The following is an 18,991-nucleotide window of genomic DNA, read 5'->3' on the forward strand; positions in this document are numbered from 1 at the left end:
AGAGCACAGGCTCAACAGTTGTGGTGCACCGTCTTAGCTGCTCCATGGCACGTGGGATCTTCCCTGATCAGGGATCAAACCCGTGAGCCCTGTACTGGCAGGTGGATTCTTTACCACTGAGCTGCCAAGGAAGCCCTCAACTGACATTTTAAATACTGCAATATAGCAAAACTTCTTGCAGGATTTCTATAGGTCCAGTAACTGAACTCACCTTTGTCCTGCCAGAGCCGAATTATCCACTGCTACAGTCAAGAAATGCAGCATAAAGACAATCTTATTTCTAAACCAGGCCTGACATCTCCCTTTTCCTGCCTGAGTTAAGAAAGGAAAGATTTCTTCCACATGTTTTTCCCTCTGTTAGAAAATGCATCTCCTTCCTTGAAGGATTTGCCAGAATTTCGTGGCCAAGGGGAAAGCCAATATTCTGCCACAAGGTTAAGAATAGAAATGACCTGATATTAACAAAACATTTACCACTTGGACTTGGGAACAGAGAATCAGTTACACTGTGCTTCAAGACTGATTGGCAAGTGAAGCGCTGGTCTCAGGGTTCATCTACAGTGGCCAGGTGGTACCTGCAGCAAGGTGAATCCTGGATACTTAGGAGTAAGGTGTCATTTTACCCCACCTTGCTTGGAAAGGGAGAACACTCCAAAATGGCGGAATTTTTCCCCTTGTTGTTGTTTAGTCTCCAAGTTGTGTCCAACTGTTTGTGACCCCATAAACTGCAGCACGCCAGGCTTCCCTGTCCTTCACTGTCTCTAAGAGCATGCTCAAACTCTTGTCCATTGAGTTGGTGATACCATCCAAACATCTCATCCTCTGCCGCCCCTTCTGCTCCTGCCCTCAGTCTTTCCCAGCATCAAGGTCTCTTCCAATGAGTTGGCTCTTTGCATCATGTGGCCTGGAGCTTCAGCATCAGTTCCTTTCAGTGAATATTCAGAGTTGATTTCGATCTCCTTGTTGTCCAAGGGACTCTCAATAGTCTTCTCCAGCACCGTAGTTCAAAAGCATCAATTCTTCAGCACTCAGCCTTCTTTACAGTCCAACTCTCACATCTATACATGACTACTGGAAAAACCATAGCTTTGACCATATGGACCTTTGTCAGAAAAGTGATGTCTCTGCTTTTTAATACTGTCTAGGTTTGTTATAGCTTTTCTTCCAAGGAGCAAGCGTCTTTTAATTTCGTGGATGCAGGCACCATCCGCAGTGATTTTGGAGCCCAAGAATATAAAATCTGTCACTGTTTCCACTATTTCCCCATCTACTTGCCATGAAGTGATGGGGCTGGGTGCCATGATCTTAGTTTTCTGAATGTTCTGTTTTAAGCCAGCCTTTTCACTCTCTTCTTTCACCCTCATCAAGAGGCTCTTTAGCTCCTCTTTACTTTCTGCCATTAGAATGGTATTTTCTGCTTATCTGAGGTTGTTGATATTTCTCTCAGCAATCTTGATTTCAGCCCTCAGTTTGTTATTTCAAAAATGATGCCATTATTCAATAGATAGCAAGCCTTTTAAATAATTCTGGACAGTGTTTGTTTTAATAAATAATTTAAATAAGAACACCCCGCCCCCAATACTGAATAGTAACTATAATAAGTTAAACAGACACCAAATGATAGAATTAACCAAGCTAAAACTAAAAAGAGTCAGCTGGAGAGGTCAGTAAAGTCCAACTAAATATGGGCCTCTTTTTCCCTATTTCTTTACGATGAGTGCTGGAGCTCCTGTTGGGGGCAGGGGAGCCCCAGCCTGTAGTATTGTTTCCTGGAGCCTCAGAGGTCTCTGTTACCCTTGTATTAGAGGCTGGGGAAGGAAATGCTGATAGGCTGAAAGTGGAGGAGCCCGTATTAGCAACTGCATGCAGGACTGAGGCAGATTTTGTGGGATGAACAGAATTCTTGTGGGCTGAGTGTTTTTTGAAACTTCTCTCCAAGAATGCATGCGACTTAAATATTTCTTTACTAAAAGGGGAGGAGAAATAGAATGATTTGCAATGTTGAAAAAAAATGTTTTTCCCCTCTAGTTCTCCCCACCCCTCCACCTTCTCTCACAGAGGAGCAGGAGAAGAAACCAGTGGCAAGGTAGGTACTTTCTAACTTTAATCTTGAAACAGCCAAGCAATCTTTCCATGTAAATCAAACATTAGTCCTCTCCAAGTTAGTTTTGCTGAGAAGGGGACATGGGGACAGAGCTAAGTTCGGACTTCCAGTCCTAGAAGCAGCAAGAATCTAACCATACCCCCCAGCCCTATCCAGGGAGTATACACAAATGGGTGTACACACAATCTAGCCATGCCCCCCAGCCCTACCCAGGGAGAACACACAAATGGGTGTACCCATTTGTACATGTGAATGATTTTTTGTTGTTGTTTTCTGATGTTGATGCGGTTTCTGCTTGGAGGGTCCTGAAGGGATAGGGGCTGGGAGTGTGAAATCCCCAGGATGGGGAGAAGGAAAAGATTTGTAATTCATCGTCACCAGGGCTCCCCTCACCCTGGGACTTTATTTCTCTTTCAGTTTCATGTGTCTGGAGCTAGACTGCTATAAATAAGTTTCTGTTCTTGTGGCAGGAACTGGCTGGGTCTTGAAATGGAGGCACCAGGTAACGCCTTGTTTCTTCTTTCTGGGGAGAATTGGGGCTTCTTCCTTCACTCTCCCTTTGGTGTTGCACCCTCTGGACCCCCAAACCCATCCTTCTGACTGTAACACGTGCTGTCAGGTTGCCTCCTGTGCAGAAGCTACCATTTGTGGGGCCGGAAAACAAACATGCCTATGTGCCTGCGGGGGACGACGAGGGTTTTGTGATTCACTGTAACTCAGTATGGGTAAACACAACAGGACCCAGCTCTGCCACTTTCTAGCACTGTGACCTTGGGCAAGCTGACTAACTCCATAGATTCTTGCTTCTCTCATCTTTGGGATGGAGGTGTCTCTGTGCTGCAAGACTGCAGGGAGAGCCTGAGGGACTGTTGGTAAGATGCTTAGCAGAGTGGTTGGCTCGCTGTAGCATTCAGTAAAACTCAGCATCATCACCATCTACCACCACCACCATCATCATCACCACTACCATCTTCATCATAGTCTTGATCAACCTCTAATTGTTTCCAATCCCACATCTGGGTGTACTCCTTTTTCTAAAGCCTGCTCTTGCCAAATAAGGTGACTCCAACCTTGGCTGTGGAAGAAGAAAGACTCTTCTTGCAGGCCTGACGTTCATCCTTGTTTTTCTGCCCCAGAAGTAGAGGTCTGCTTGCTAAGCCCGCCCATCCCCTCAGCAGCCAACTGAGGAGCTGCCACGCCCAGTCATGCAGGCTACCTCTGTAAACCATTTGCTTCAGAATTACAGCTTTCTGAACCCACAGGGATGCTCAAAGTTTCTTTTGTCCCTTTTATTACCAGCCCCATTCTTAGTCATCATTTGGGCTCCTGGTACCTTAGGAAGCCACACACCCCAGGAACTCCTCCAGCTTCACGGTTCTGGTCTAAAAAGCATTGTAATGATGACCCAACTCTACATCTTCATCAGCAAGGTTATTGTTACTCGAACCCCACAAGCATTTTGAGAAGCAGAACTTGCCACAGCCTTCAGTTGCTTTTAATTGTTCTTATAATCCATCGCGGGCTACCCTGGTGGCTCAGTGGTAAAGAATCCACCTGCCAATGCAGAAGACTCCGGTTTGATCCCTGGGTTGGGAAGATGCCCCGGAGAAGGGGATGGCTACCCACTTCAGTATTCTTGCCTGGAGAATCCCATGGTCAGAGGAGTCTGGTGGGCTCTAGTTCATGGGGTTGCAGAGTGGGACACGACTGAGTGACTCAGTAACAACAGTGATCCAACATGCCTAACTCAGAGTTTGGGCTTTTAATTATCACTGGGGACATTATCAAAGTTTATCAGTTTTAAGAGGTTGAGAAATCAAAGGTGTGAAAAACAGTTTGATATGCTATTCCCCTCCGGTGAGTTTTTTTGTTTGTTCTATGAAGAGTAGCGGAATGCACATGTCACATATCCCTCCCCATGACTCCTGCAGGAGAAAAAGCTGAATTATCTCTGTTCCCTCAACCCCCCGCGTGGATAGCCCCCAGACTCGTGCTACCTGGCGCAGTGACCCATTACATCCTTGAACAAGTTTATATCATCATATTAGGTTTTGATCTGTACTTGAAAGAATCCAAATGAAAAATAAGCAACATGAAGTGAAACCCATTTGAACACATTTGATAGAGTCTAGAAAATCATCCTGAAATGCCAGGTGTAATCTTTCTTTCTAGCTTTCAGTGGACGTTAACGGCTAAATTTTGCCACAAGCTTCATAAACACATTTGACCAAAAGAAGGGGAAATAAAAAGCTAAACAGCATGAACACCCTTGAAGAAATAGAGCCAAATTCTGAGATGGTGTATAATTACATACTAGCTACCAGATTCTGAAATAGCATGTAATATGCCAAATAGATGTTTATTTCCTCTTGGTTTTTCAAAAGTGTCCCACCCAACCACTGAGAGGAACAGCATCAGAATAACTCAGGGTAGGTTTAACCTTCCTCTCCTGCTGCTGACAGACAGACCTGTAAAGGCACTGCTAATTTGGGGCATACCAGCCTGAAGAGTATTTTAGGCAGTTGCAGGAATAGTGTGTACAGCAGGTTTCTAAGGGCTTCAATTTGAGCTAGTTCATTAAAGACAAGTCCAGCACAGGAAGGCATATGTGGCAAAGGTCTATGATTTGGGAGTCACATCTGGTTATTAGGCCTTACACTATTGTACACCCTGAAATGGGGAGTCCCTTGCACGTCACTGGGCTCCAAGTAAAAGCTGGGGTTTCCACAAGTAACTGGCCAAGCTCACTGATGCCCCAGGGTTTCAGTGTCTACCCAGTGCAATCTATCTGAGTAAATTATCTAAATACACACAGGTTGTATATGGACCAAGTTATTGAGGGGGTCATTATAATCATGCAACTGATTTTTTTTTTCCCGATGTGGACCATTTTTAAAGTCTTTATTGAATTTGTTACAGTATTGCTTCTGTTTCATGTTTTTGTTTTCTTTTTCTTTTTTTTTTTTTTTGCCTGCAAGGCATGTGGGATCTTAGCTCTTCGATCAAGAATTGAACTCACAGCCCCTCTGTTGGAAGGTGAAGTCTTGACCACTGGACGACCAGGGAAGTCCCATGCAACTGATTCTTAAATCCCTACTTTAAATCTTTTCTGGAAGAAGGCGAGGGACAGAGTTGATAATATAACTCATCACTATTCCCATCAAATAGTTTCTGTGGGTTGCTATATACTTAATTTGACACTCCTCAGAACATATTACGGACAATCATTTATTTTTGTAGACCTTGTGGTGAGTGGTTTTGAAAATGCTCAGTGAAGGCAGATTTGACTTTGAGGATTAGTTACAAGTCAGCTGGACCTGTGTCTGATAAACATTGTTGGTGGTCAAGTTCGCTAATGCTGGCTTTCAGCAATGACAAGGCATTCGATTCAACACAGGAAAGTGACTCTGTCCTTCCCTGAAGAAGTTGTGGTCCAGTTTGATAGAAAGACATACGAAAGACAATTCCAATACAATTTCATCAACAATGAAAAAGAGGTATGAAAAGGGTGCTTTGGTATTGGAGTGATAGAAATGTTCTAAAATGGGATGATGGTGATGGCAGCAAACTTGGTCAATTTAAACTTGAAGCAGGTGAATTTTATGATATGTAAATTACACTTCAGTAAGGTTTTGTTTTGTTTTGAAGAGGGTGCTGTGGGAATACGGAGGGTCCCTCTAGTTCTAAGTTAAAACTATGGTCTTCACCACTCTTGCTGAGAGAATAAGGACCAGGGAAGGGAGGTTAGAGAAGCGGTGGCGGATTGGGCTGTTCTTTCTGTGCTTCTTGGGTCTGGGACCTGCCTCTGTGTGAGGGGAAAACGATGGAATTGTATACTCAGTTCTCATTTTCCATACGTTTCCATCTGAAAGGTGGCAAGGTTGCAGGCAGGGAGACCGGATATGAGGATATTTTAATAAACTTGGAGATAAACCATGGAGGTTGGAACCAGGGCAACGGCCACAGGATGAGAAGGGAGGCAGGCACAAGTTCATGAGCTTTTAGGTAAATTCAGCAGAACTTGGTAACTGGCAGGGGTGGGGGTGGGGGGATTGTGAGTGGTGACAAAGAGAAAGGAGTCAAGGAAGGCTTGGGCCACCATCTTCAGAGAAGGGGTACACAGGAGGATGATCGGGGATGGATCACAAAGAATTCACCATGGACATGCTGTATTCAGTGTGCCTTTCCGACTCCTAGATGGAACCATCCAGCAAGCAGGTGTGTATGGGATTCTGACACTTTGAGAAGACTCGGGATTACAGGTCATGGGTCTATGTGATTGCCATTGTTTGGTCGCTAAGTCATGTCTGACTCTTTTTGCAACCTCATGGACTGTAGCCCTGCAGGCTCCTCTGTCCATGGGATTTCCCAGGCAAGAATACTGGAGTGTTGCCATTTCCTTCTCCAGGAGGATTTCCAGACCCAGGGATCGACCCCATGTCTCCTGCATTGGCAGGCAGGTTCTTTACCACTGAGCCACCTGGCGAGCCCCATCAGTGTATGAGTGGTAGTTAAACACATAGGAAGGGATGAGATGGGCCACAGAAATTGTGAATTAGGAGAAAACTGGGCTGATGGAAACCTAGGGGAATTAACACGTGATGGGTAGAGAGGAGAATGTGAGTGAAACAGGAGGAAAACTAGGAGAACGTGATGTCAGGAAGCCAGAGAAGTAATGTTTCAAGAAAGAAAGAGTAATGGCCCCAACTGCAGATAAAGCTTCAGGAAACAAAGAGTTAAAAGTTATCCACTGATTTTCACTACTGACCTTAGGAGACGGCCAGGCTAACAGGCCAGTAGGTAATGGGATGCACCCAAGGGAGCAGGGAGTGGAGACAAAAGTCTAGCTGACTGTTTGGGGACATATGGAGACTAGATAAAGTGCCAGGGTTGTGGCTGGAAAAGGACACATGGTCCACAGACAGCTTTGTTCTTTTGTTCTCAGTGTGAGAGAGAGTTGAACATGTTTGTGGGCTGAGACAGTAAGAAAAGGAGGAATTCCAAGGATGCAGATGAGAGGTCCACAATGGAGACGGGCTGGGAACACAGGGGCGTGGATCAAGCTCTCAGGTCCGGCCCCAGCAGTGAGTGTCCTTCACCCCTCAAGCCTTGAGGGCTAGACAGGCATGCATCCTGGGATGGAAGGGGAAGAGCTGAGTGGTGTCCCACCTGTTGGCCTCAAGTTTTTTGGTTTCATGTGTGTGTAAAACAGGGAGAGATGGTCCTTGTTGAGAAGTATAGGGATGGGAGGTTTGAAAAAAATAAAGTTTAAACCATGATAATAGAGGGAACTGATGGACAATGAAAATATTGGAGTTATCCTTCATCCCTCTTTCCCTCACTCTTCCTCCCTATCAGCAAGATGTCTGTGCAGCGTCTGTTGATATTTCCTGGGTCAGGCTGCTTCTCACCACCCCCACTGGTCTTGCCTAAATGTTTATCAGTTTCCTTACAAGTTTCTCTGCAGCTTCTCTTGCCCTTTTCAGTCCTTTCCCCACACAACAGCCAGAGTGATCTTTTTCTTTTTTCTAAATTCATTTATTCCTGGCCCCTCTGGGTCTTCATTGTTGCACGCAAGCTTTCTCTAGTTGTGGAGAGTGGGGAGCTGTTCTCTGGTTATGGTGTGCAGTGTATTCTTCTGTTGTGAAACACAGACTCTAGGCACGCGGGCTCAGTAGTTGTGGCTCAGGGCTCCAGAATGCAAGCTTGACAGCTGTGGTGCGTGGCCTCAGTTACCCTGAGGCCTGCGGGATCCTCCCACACCAGGGATGAAACTGGTATCTCCCGCATTGCAAGGCAAAGATTCTTAACCACTGGACCATCAGGGAACCCCCCAAAGTGATCTTTTTAAAAAGGTAAATCAGATCATACCACTCTCCTGCTTTAAACTGTTCAATAATTCTCACTGGGATAAGAGTAAACACCAAAGACCAAGCTTTGTCCTGAGAGACTCGATGTGATCTGGTCCTATCCACACCCTCCCTTCGTGTTTCAGCCAAGCTGACCTTCTTTTGTTTGTACCGTTAGTTCCCACCACAGGGCCTTTGCACCTGCTTCCTTGCTACTCAGGATGCTCTGACCAGCTCTTTCCCATCATTTTACCTCCAGGATCAAATGTTATTTCCTCAAAGAAGATGCTCTGCCTGTGCAAAGAGCATCACCCCACCCTCTTTACCTCTGTTTTACTGGCCTCATTATATTTATCATATATATTATATTGTCTTACATATTAATTTACTTGTGTGTGTAGCTTGTTTCTCAGTCATAGAATAAGAACTTGGGGAGAGAAGGGACTTTGTTCAGAACGTTGTTGTTGTTCACTTGTTCAGTCATGTCCAGCTCTTTTCTGCCTCATGGATTGTAGCCAGCCATGTTCCTCTGTCCACAGGATTTCCCAGGCAAGAATACTGGAGTGGGTTGCCATTTTCTTCTCCAGAGGATCATCCCAACCCAGGGATCGAATCCAGGTCTCCTGCGTTAGCACGTGAACTCTTTACCACTTGAGCCACCAGGGAAGCCCCGTTCAGGACACAGTGGGCACTTAATAATAATTATTATTTATGAAGACAGTGTTGAAAGTGTCCTTATTAACAAGCACAGTGTTGAAAGCCCAAATGAAATTAGAAAATAAAGCTGCAAGTGACTCCAAGCCGTGTGGTTGTGCGGTTTTCTCCAGGAGAGACCATCAAATAATAAGATTGATTTTCTTACGCGCCTGTTCTGGAGACAATGTCAAGCAAGTATTTCCAACCTGGGCTCCGTGGCAGAGGCATCTTTGTGCAAAGCAGAGGGCCTCCCAATGTGACCAGTTCGGATGTTTAAGTTCTTATTATCTTATAGAAATCGCCTCAATTCTATAGCCTTGGAGGTGGACTGACAAGTGTAGGAGGCAATTGCTGACTTCATTTCCAGGCCCAGAGCTGAACTGTGTTATACAGGTGAAATCAGGTTACTGAGATCGGTCTGGTTTCCTTGGTGACACGGGAGGTTCGGTTATATTTGAAATTGCTAAGAAGGAGAAAAACCTGATGATGACAGGTCTAGGTTTTCCTTCGGGAAGGAGCACTTTTTGATCCTCAGCTGAAGCTAAGGATGTGTCTCCTTGATTGTTGAGGGGTGACCTCCAGCCAGTGGGCTGAGTGACACTTTCTAACTGCTCCCAGAATCCCGCAAGCCAGTCTGGCAGGTTTGTCCCACGCCAGCTCTGGGTAATTACATCATGACTTCTCAGGCTCCCTGTTTTGTTTTTGCATGTAAACACTGTAACTAGGGTGACGAAGAGTTAGCTTGTTGTAGAATGTGTTAACTACCTTTCTTTTGGCTGCAGGACAACGGAAGGGTGTGTTGTTTGATAAATGGTAGGGTGACCCAGTTAACTCCTTAATGTCTTTTTTTTCTTGATTGCTGGTCTATCCAATTTAAGCCCTGATGTCATTTGTTGATAAGGTTTGTGTGCCAAGCCCTGGGCTAAATACTTGAAAAATGTTATTTCATTTCCATAATGGTATAATGCAGGGGTGGGCACTACTATCCCCATTGTACAGATAAGGAAACAGACTCTGAGAGGTGAAGTAGCTTTTCATTGGTCACACAGCTGTTATGTGTGGGTTTTTGAGATTTTGTTGTTGTTGTTACAGACCATTTTTAAAATCTTTTACTGAATTTGTTACAATATTGCTTCTGTTTTTAAAAAAATGTAGTTTTAATTAGAAGATAATTGCTTTACAATGTTGTGGTTTCTGCTGTACAACCTGAATCAGCCATGCTGCTGCTAAGTTGCTTCAGTCTTGTCTGCCTCTGTGCGACCACATAGACAGCAGCCCACCAGGCTCTGCTGTCCCTGGGATTCTCCAGGCAAGAATACTGGAGTGGGTTGCCATTTCCTTCTCCAATGCATGAAAGTGAAAAGCGAAAGTGAAGTTGTTCAGTCGTGTCCGACTCTTAGTGACCCCATGGACTGTAGCCTACCAGGCTCCTTGGTCCACGGGATTTTCCAGGCAAGAGTACTGGAGTGGGTTGCCATTTCCTTCCCCAAATCAGCCATAAGTGTACATATATCGCTCCCCACCACCGCCCTCTTGAACCTCGCTCCTACCTCCTCATCTGCATTTCTCTAGGCTGTCCCAGAGCACCAGGTTGAGCTCCCTGTGATCTACAGGCAATTTCCCACCAGCTATCTATTTCACACATGGTAATGTGTATGTTTCCATGCTCCTCTCTCAATTCGTCCCACCCTCTCCTTCCCCGCCTGTGTCTACAGGTCTGTTCTGTATGTCTGTGTCTCATTGCTGCCCTACAAATAGGTTCATCAGTACCATTGTTCTAGATTCCACGTATATGCATTAATATACTGCTTCTGTTTTACGTTTTGCTTTTTTTTTTTTTGGCTTTGAAGCATGTGGTATCTTAGGTCCCAGAGCAGGGATCAAACCTGCACCCCCTGCATTGGAAGGCGAAGTCTTAACCACTGGACCGCCAGGGAAGTCCCAAGTGTGGAGTTTGGCTTTTGGCAACCTATTACTGCTTCTCATGTACCAGTACTGTTTCCCCAATTCTCTCCGCCTGCTGTTGGCGGAGGAGACTTCTCACTGCCTGCTGTTACCTGGTATTCTGAGTCCACCTTGTGCTGCATGTCCCGCAGATATTGAACATCACTGACGAACTTCTGCCTGTCCTTTGCTTCGTGTAACATGATTCTTAATCCCCGACCTGCGTACAGAAGATGAATAAATGTGCTGTGATATAACCCTCTGTTGCTTTGCCATTTGGGGACTTCTCTGGGTATAATTGCTTTTATTCTCTTATTAATCTCATGTCCATTGTTGGAAGGGCACAGATGCTCCTTTCAGACTCAAAGGACTCTTTGTCTGGGTGTCGATGCCCTTACAGCCCTCTTGTTCCAGACATAAATCATGTAGCCACTTTCATCAGCTGGCTTCAGCCAGCCTGTCCTGGTTACTCAGAGGGAGTCAGACCGGCAGAAGCAGTTCGACCACATGACAAAAAAGATCCTAGCTAGATTAGCAATGACCGAAGCTCTGAGCCCTGTGGTCATGTAAACTCATGGACTCTGCAATGATCACACCCCTATTCCAATTCAGGCACTTCGCTGGGCATGGGGGTCAGGTGGTCTGCAAGATGACATGGCCCTGGGCTTTGTGTTTCTCAATCTAGAGTGGAAGCCAGCACCGAATATGGTAGTCCCCCAGCCCCTTCAGACTCCACATCACTTTCTCACAAACTGCTCTTCCTCCCAAGTTTTCGGGAGGGAATGTTGGCATCAACCAGCAGGCTGCCCGAGGAAGTAACCTGGGTAGCTTCCTTCACCCTGCCCTCTCTTGGCCCAGCCATATGAAAACCAAGTCCTGAGGGTTTTCATCCCTGAGTATCCCTGGGATCCATCATGATTGGAGCATAGGCACTAGTGTGAGACCCTCTGGGCTCAAACCCCAGTCTTGGGACACTGACAGTGGACCCTGATGCTGATAAATGCGACAGAGCGGAAACACGGGGGTCTCTGAGAAACTGTCATTGGAGGAGGGGGAGGCAAGGTTTTCCTTAGGGAAGGACACTGGGTTTGCTAAGGAGTGAGCTGGGCTGGAAATGGGACAGAAAGGATCTGGGACAGAAAGGACAAAAAGTACAGAGGTTTCAGGGCAGGAAGGGGACGGGGCAGCCACAGAAGGGAACTTTAAAAACGTGGGCCCAGCTCACAAGGGGCCTTGGAGGTGGGATTCAGAGTCATATAAAGCCACTTGAAGGTTCCAATCAGGGGGAGGACATGAGTAGATCTGGATTTTTAAAGTTCCCTTCAGGGGACTCCCTGGTGGTCCGGGGGTTAGGACTCCATGTTCTCACTGCCAGGGGCCTGGATTCAATCGCTGATCGGGGAACTAAGTAAGATCCTACAAGCTGTAGCCAAAACCGAAACAGAGCAAAAGGTCCGAGACTGGACGGAGGGCGGGGGAGGAGGCAGAGTGGAAGCGGGCAGGCCACTGGGGACATGTTAGAGGAATCCACATAAGATGGTGCCCAGACTTGGGTCACAACTGGAGGGGAAGAGGAGGAGGAGCCCATAGCTACTGTTTATGGAGCCTCTGGAAGTGCCAAGCGGTGTTTGACACGTTTAAACATACTAACTCACGCAATCTTCACGATTGTGGCAAAAATTATATCTCTTTTGCAGACGAGGAAACTGAGGCACAAAGGGATTAAGTATGGTTAGGATTAAGGAAGGTTACAGAACTGGTAAGCCCAAGAGTTAGGGTTTGAACCCAGGGAGTCTCATGCCAGTGGCCACCCTCTAATCATGATGGGTTCAAGGGACACTGAGGAGGGAAAAATCATCAGGTCTTGGTGATAATAAAAATGATACAATAATAAAAAAGATGGAGGTTTAAAGGCAGCAGGCTGCCCAGGTTACTGGCTCAGGCACCCAGATGGTTGATGCCAATACTCCCTTCAGAAAACTTGGAATGAGGAGCAGGTTTGTGAGAAAATAATGCAGATTTTGAAGGGGCCGGGGACAGCAAATGGAGATGTCAGGTAAGCAGTTAGATATACTGCTCTGGAGCTGATTAGAGAAGTAAAGACTGGAGCATCGCTGGCATTTTGGTAACAGCTGAAGTGGAAGGCAGGATGGGTATTGAAAAGAGAATGATTACCCAGGACAAAATTCTGACGACCACTGGATTTTAAGAACAGGAAAGGCAGCAGAAGAGAAACTCTGGAAAGAAGCCAGAGAGGCAGGAGAAAAACCGAGAATCAGGTGGGCGCAGTTTCACAGATGCTGAGAAGTACGTGTTTCAAGGAGGACATTATTAATAACGTCGGTGAGAGCTTTTTAGTGGAGTGACGGAGCTGAAGACAGATTGCACTGAGTTGCGTAAATGTGAGTTAAGGAAGTGCAGACAATGCTTTCAAGAAGTTTGACTCTGACTAGTGTGGTCTAAATTTATGACAAAAACATTGAATTAGTTAATGGCATAGTTCATAATGTGTATACTGGCTTTCATTTATAAGGTCATCGGGGTCCCACACTATTTCTACTTAGTGACCAGTGAAGCTCTTTTACTTTATATTTAACTGAGATATAATTGACTATGGGCTTCCTTGGTGGCTCAGTGGTAAGGAACCTGCCTGCCAATGCAGGAGACACACACAGCTTTGATCTCTGGGTTGGGAAGATCCCCTGGAGAAGGAAATGGTGACCCACTCCAGTATTCTTGCCTGGGAAATCCCATGGACAGAGGAGCCTGATATAACTTAGCAACTAAGCAACTACATAATTGACATATAACATCATATTAGTTTCAGGAGTACATTGGTATTTGTATGTATTGTGAAAGGAACACCACCATGAGTCTGCTGCTGCTGCTAAGTTGCTTCAGTCGTGTCTGACTCTATGTGACCCCATAGACGGAAGCCCACCAGATTCCCCCGTCCCTGGGATTCTCCAGGCAAGGACACTGGAGTGGGTTGCTATTTCCTTCTCCAATCCATGAAAGTGAAAAGTAAAAGGGAAGTTGCTCAGTCATGTCCAACTCTGCGACCCTGTGGACTGCAGCCTTCCAGGCTCCTCTGTCCGTGGAATTTTCCAGGCAAGAGTACTGGAGTGGGGTGCCTTTGCCTTCTCCATGAGTCTAGTTAATATCTATCAGCCCGCATCATTACAATTATTTTTTGTTCTTGTGATGAGAACTTCTAAGATCTAGTCTGTTAGCAATGTTCACATATACTGTTAGTAACTATAGTTACCATGTTGTACACTGCATCCTTAGTACTTATTTATTTAATAACAGAAAGTATATACTCTTTAGCTCCTTTGCCATTTCACTGTCTCCCTACTCCATGCCTCTGGCAACCACCAATCTGTTCTCTGTATGCTCCCTGTATCCATGAGTCTGGTGGTTTCACTTTTTAGATTCCACATATGAGAGAGATCATGGTATTTTGTATCTCTCTGACTTATTTCACTTAGCCCTCAAGGTCAATCATGTAGTCACAAATGCCAAGGTTTCCTTCTTTTTTATAGATGAATAATATTCCATTGTGTGTGTGTGTGTGTGTGTGTGTGTGTATGTGAGAGAGAGAGAGAGAGAGAGAGTATGCGTCCGTGAGCGTGTGCATGCTCAGTCATGTCCAACTCTTTGTGACCCCATGGACAAGCTCCGCCAGGCCCCTCTGTCCATGGAATTTTCCAGGCAAGAATCCTGGAGTGGGTTGCCATTTCCTTCTCCAGGGGACCTTTATAGATACACCACATTTTCTTTATCCATCCATCCACTGATAAGACATTTCAGTTGCTTCCATGTCTAGGTTATTGTAAATAATGCTGCAATGAACGTAGGGGTGCATATATTAATACCTTTTTGAGTTAGTGTTTTCATTTCCTTTGGATCAAATACACAGGACTGAAATTGCTGTGTAAAATGTGGTTCTATTTTTAATTTTTTGGAGGAACCTCCATACTGTTTTCCATAATGGCTGCACCAATTTACATTCCCACGAACAGTGCACATGGGTTTTTCTCATCCTCGCCAACACTTGTCATCAACACTTGTTGTTTCTTTTCTTTTTGATAGAAGCCATTCAAACACATGTGAAGTGATATCTCGTTGTGGTTTTGATTTGCATTTCCCTGATTAGTGATGTTGAACACCTTTTCATGCACCTGTTGGCCACCTGTATGTCTTCTTTGGGAAAAAGTTCATTCAGATCAGCTCATTTTAAAAATCAGGTTTTTTTTGTTTATCTGCTATTGAGTTGTATGAGTTCTTTATATATTTTGTATATTAACCCCTTATTAGATAATATGATTTGCAAATATTTTCTCCCATTCTGTGGGTTCGCTTTTTCGTTTTGTTGATGGTTTTCTTTGCTGTGCAGAAGCCTTTTAGTTTGATGGAGGCCTGCTTGTTGATTTTTGCTTTTGTTGCCACATTAAACAAATCCATCTCAAGGACCAGTACTGAAGAATTTACTATCTTACTTCTTTTAGGAGTTTTATGGTTTGGGGTCTTGTGTTCCAGTTTTTAATCCATCTGGAGTTGATTTGTGTGTGTGGTGTAAGACAGTGGTCCAGTCTCCTTCTTTTGCATGTGACTCCAGTTTTCCCAACACTGTTTATTGAAGAGGCTATCTTTTGCCCACAGTATATTCTTGGTTCCTTTGTCATAAATTAACTGACCACATACGCATGGGTTTATTTCAGATTCTCTATTCTGTTCCATTCATCTATATGTCCATTTTTCTTCTGATATCATACTGTTTTCATTACCGTAGCACTGTAATATAGTTTGAAATCAAGATGAGTGATGCCTCCAGCTTGGTTCTTCTTTCCTACCTGTGTTTTTTTAAAGACAGCCACGTGACAGATGCTGCTGTAGGCTCTGGGGAAACAGCAAGACAAGACAGACAACATTTTTGAACTCAAGTGTCTATCTTCTATGGCTTTCCTTCCTTGTCTGGTTTATTTTTCCAGTTGTGCAGGTATTGGCAGAATCAGGTTGCCTCTGACTCATGGTGACCCAGTGTCTGGTCTGGTCTCTATGAAATCTTGCAAGATTTATCATTGAGCCCCAAACAATATCATCTAGGAGCTTGTGCTGGTCTGTCCCTTGGGGCATATTTTCTCTCATTTATAGCAAGTTGATCTTTGTGAGTAGGAATCCAAAACTACAATCTGATAGGTAGTTCTACAGATGACACAACAAAGCCTAAATTTTGTCTCTGAGAATTTTAATAGTCATTTATGGAAGTCTAATTTAAGAGCCCACTTTTAACTTTTCATATGAATTTGTACCTGCATAGAATAAACTTATGTTCCCACGCTTTTCAGAAAACAATGGTGTTAAAACTGGCAGAAAGATGAATCCCTGCTGCTACTGATGGAAAGAAAAGCCTGTCTGAATATTAATCAGGCAGAGAACATAAGGATTCACAGTGAAAATATGTTAATGGTCACTAAAACTGTACATCCTAGAGTCCTCTTGGATGATACATTTTGGTTACAAAATTAACCTGGAAAAGCCAGCTAATCTCTCCTGGCTTTAATGCTGTGTTATTTTAAGGAGGCTTCTCAGTCAAGAGACATGAAATAATTTTGTCTAAAGAGGTGGGAAATAGCATTACCTGAATTACTCCATGCTAGGTTACCTCTGACTTCACAATCACCTACCAAATAATGGACTTTAAAATTGCCTACAAGTCTCTTTGTCCTCCCATAAACTCTCTATGACTGGACTCTACTATAAAATCATTATTTGGAAGCACTGTGGTGCCACATTTAATCTCTTACTTAAATATATCAATACTTTGTGAGATTAAACAAATACTCTAGGCCCCCCAAAAATCAGATTATTAGAGATAGATCAAGGAGATGATGGGTAGGTCACCACAGTTTAGATGAACATCCTCTACATTTCTGAAGTGGCACTTGAACTTCATACTGGACTTCGGGTTTGAAAAACTGACCAGGAGGAACCAGAAATGGAAATCACTATACGGAAATACATCCACATGCTTCATGTGTGGATCTCAGCTTTGTGGGCCTACTCAACCAGATGGCCATTTGAAGCCCCAATTTTTTTCTTAGCAAATACAGGCAGGTGGAGGGGAGGAGAGTGATAATAAAATGTGGGCAGGGTACATGTTTCTAAAACAGCATTCTGTATTCTCTGCTGTTTCTCACCTTTGAACTGCTTCTCAATTCAATATCCACTCGTGGTCATGCACACTTCAGTCTCTGGTGATAATGTGCCAGTTTGGGGCTTTAGAAATCCACAGGAGAAGCCATATTAAGTCAGGAGAGGGAGCAGGAAATGAGAAGAGAGGAGGAGGCACGTGGGAGAGGAAGTCCTGCTTGGCTGAAAGCGAGAGTGAACAATTCTTCTTGGCCTCAAAATTCTACACGCCTGTGAAATTTCAGGGAGGAATATTCTAAGAACTTTGTGACATATGCCTTCCTCTCTACTGTCAATTTCCAGTGAATTCAGACTTAATTTCCCTGACTAAGGAGAAACAAAGTCTGACTGCAGAATATATTTCTTCCCCTGCTCTAAAAAAAATCACATGTGCTGTCTTTCTGTTCTGTGGTCACATTTCACAAAAAGGAATTGATGGGAAGGAAGTTCTTTTTATTATTAATAATCAAGCCATTTCACTGTTTTCTTATGAGGTTCTCATGTTATGTGTCATCAAAATGAATATGTTGTTTGTTCACTCACAAAGAAAAATGTCAGTGTAAGCCCCTCTTTCAACTCAAGGTTCCTCTGAACCAAAACCTAAATGGCTGAATTTATATTTATACTTGACCATCAGGTTTATGGGCTTCCCTGGTGGCTCAGATAGTAAAGAATCTGCCTGGAATGCAGGAGACCTGGGTTCAATCACTGGGATGGGAAGATCTCCTGGAGGAGGGCATGGCAACCCACTCCAGTATTCTTGCCTGGAGAATCCTCATGGACAGAGGAGCCTGGCGGGCTACAGTCTATGGGGTCGCAAAGAGTTGGGCAGGACTGAGTGACTAAGCAGAGCACATCAGGTTTTTAAAATCCCCCACCTTTCCATAACTCGGTGCTGGGAAGAAGGACTGTAGAGGCTTTATTCATCGCCTTTACACAATTAATTTGTAATAACAAAGATTACAAAATTTGTTAAAATTTAACTTTCAAAAATCTTAAAAATTTGAAAAATCTGTAAAAAAAAACTGAATAAAATCTTAACTTACAAAAATATTTTGAGTATAGGCGACAAATATGAGTGATTTAGGCTCACTCTTCCTAACACTCCACTTCTGAGAGAATAATACTATGACCGAAGAAAAAGACGGGGAATTGAGAGGGGCGAGGGTAGATGGTTTGACTCTTCCATCCAATTTGCCTAGGAGATCAGGGGGCGGGGTTGGGGTGCAGTACTATAAATGGCTTATGAGAAAAGTTCTTTGGCGTTGACTTCCCTTTATTAATCAAACCGTGAAAGAGCCGGACGGTCATACACTGACCGTCAAGCCCAGAAAAGAGAGACTCAACACGTAATTGGGAAACTCTGGGGCTGGGCGGGGATGTCACAGGCTGAACCAGCAATTCGATGCTCTCAACAATACCAATAATTTCGCACTGAGGAGCTGGAAGGGCCGTGAACCGTACACCTCTGGAGTCTGTGTGGGAAGTTATGTGGATGCAAGGGGGCCTGCCAGAGTGCAAATACACGATCCCCACACCGTGTCTGAGGTAGAAAAATGCGGGGGGTGTGGCCCGCTGAGAGGGAGTGACCAAGTCCCTAGGATTTAGGCGGGATTCCGCAGCCCCCTCCCCCGCAACCCCGTCCCAGAATCGGAGTCATCTCAAGGAAACGTGGTCTCCCATCTTTTTCCCCCGCATCCTCGGAGGACCAGGGGCCGCGCGGTCGCGGGGCGGCTGGGCCGGGCCGGCCGTTACCTTGCGGGTCAGCCCTCTCCCCCTGCAAGGGGCTAAAGGGGCCGAGGAGCGGGGCAGGCGGGCCGGTCCAGGGCGGAGGGGCCGCCCATCAATCGCGCGGGGCTGTCCCGACGCTCCTCTTCCTCCTCGCTCTTCTCTCCCCCCTCTACCGGCCCCTCTTCCTCCTCCCCGGAGGCAGCTTTTAGCGGCGGCGGCTGGGCTTACTAGGGGCGGAGGCGGTGGGGGCGGCTGCCTAGCGTCCTCCCGTTTCCTTGGCAACCCGGCCCCCTCCCTCCTCTCGCGGCCGTGGGGCAGGGTGGGGCTGCGGCCGCGGAGGTCCTGAACCCGGACTTGGGCGCCGGGCAGGTTGCCGTGGGAACTAGTCGGGATGCTATCCGAAAGGCCAAGCGGCGATGGCGGCAAGCGAAGAAGAGGTGCTGAAGGAGTCGGATTGGCTTTGTCTTGATGT

At 45.2% G+C, this 18,991-nt stretch overlaps 1 protein-coding gene across 1 annotated transcript in view; it reads right to left on the minus strand.

Annotated features, from left to right (window-relative positions):
- Positions 1 to 18,652, minus strand: part of MARCHF10 (membrane associated ring-CH-type finger 10) — a 98,241-nt gene extending 79,589 nt beyond the window's left edge. Inside the window, exons 1-2 of the mRNA XM_069541684.1 lie at positions 18,544 to 18,652; positions 10,707 to 10,813 (exon numbers count right to left, since the gene is read on the minus strand). Coding sequence (XP_069397785.1) covers positions 10,707 to 10,796 — 90 coding nt within the window. The 5' untranslated portion in view covers positions 10,797 to 10,813; positions 18,544 to 18,652. The remainder of the gene's footprint in view (positions 1 to 10,706; positions 10,814 to 18,543) is intronic.
- Positions 18,653 to 18,991: the final 339 nt, after the last annotated feature.

Source organism: Ovis canadensis, chromosome 11 (assembly GCF_042477335.2).
Source record: "Ovis canadensis isolate MfBH-ARS-UI-01 breed Bighorn chromosome 11, ARS-UI_OviCan_v2, whole genome shotgun sequence".
NCBI classification, from domain to species: Eukaryota; Metazoa; Chordata; class Mammalia; order Artiodactyla; family Bovidae; genus Ovis; species Ovis canadensis.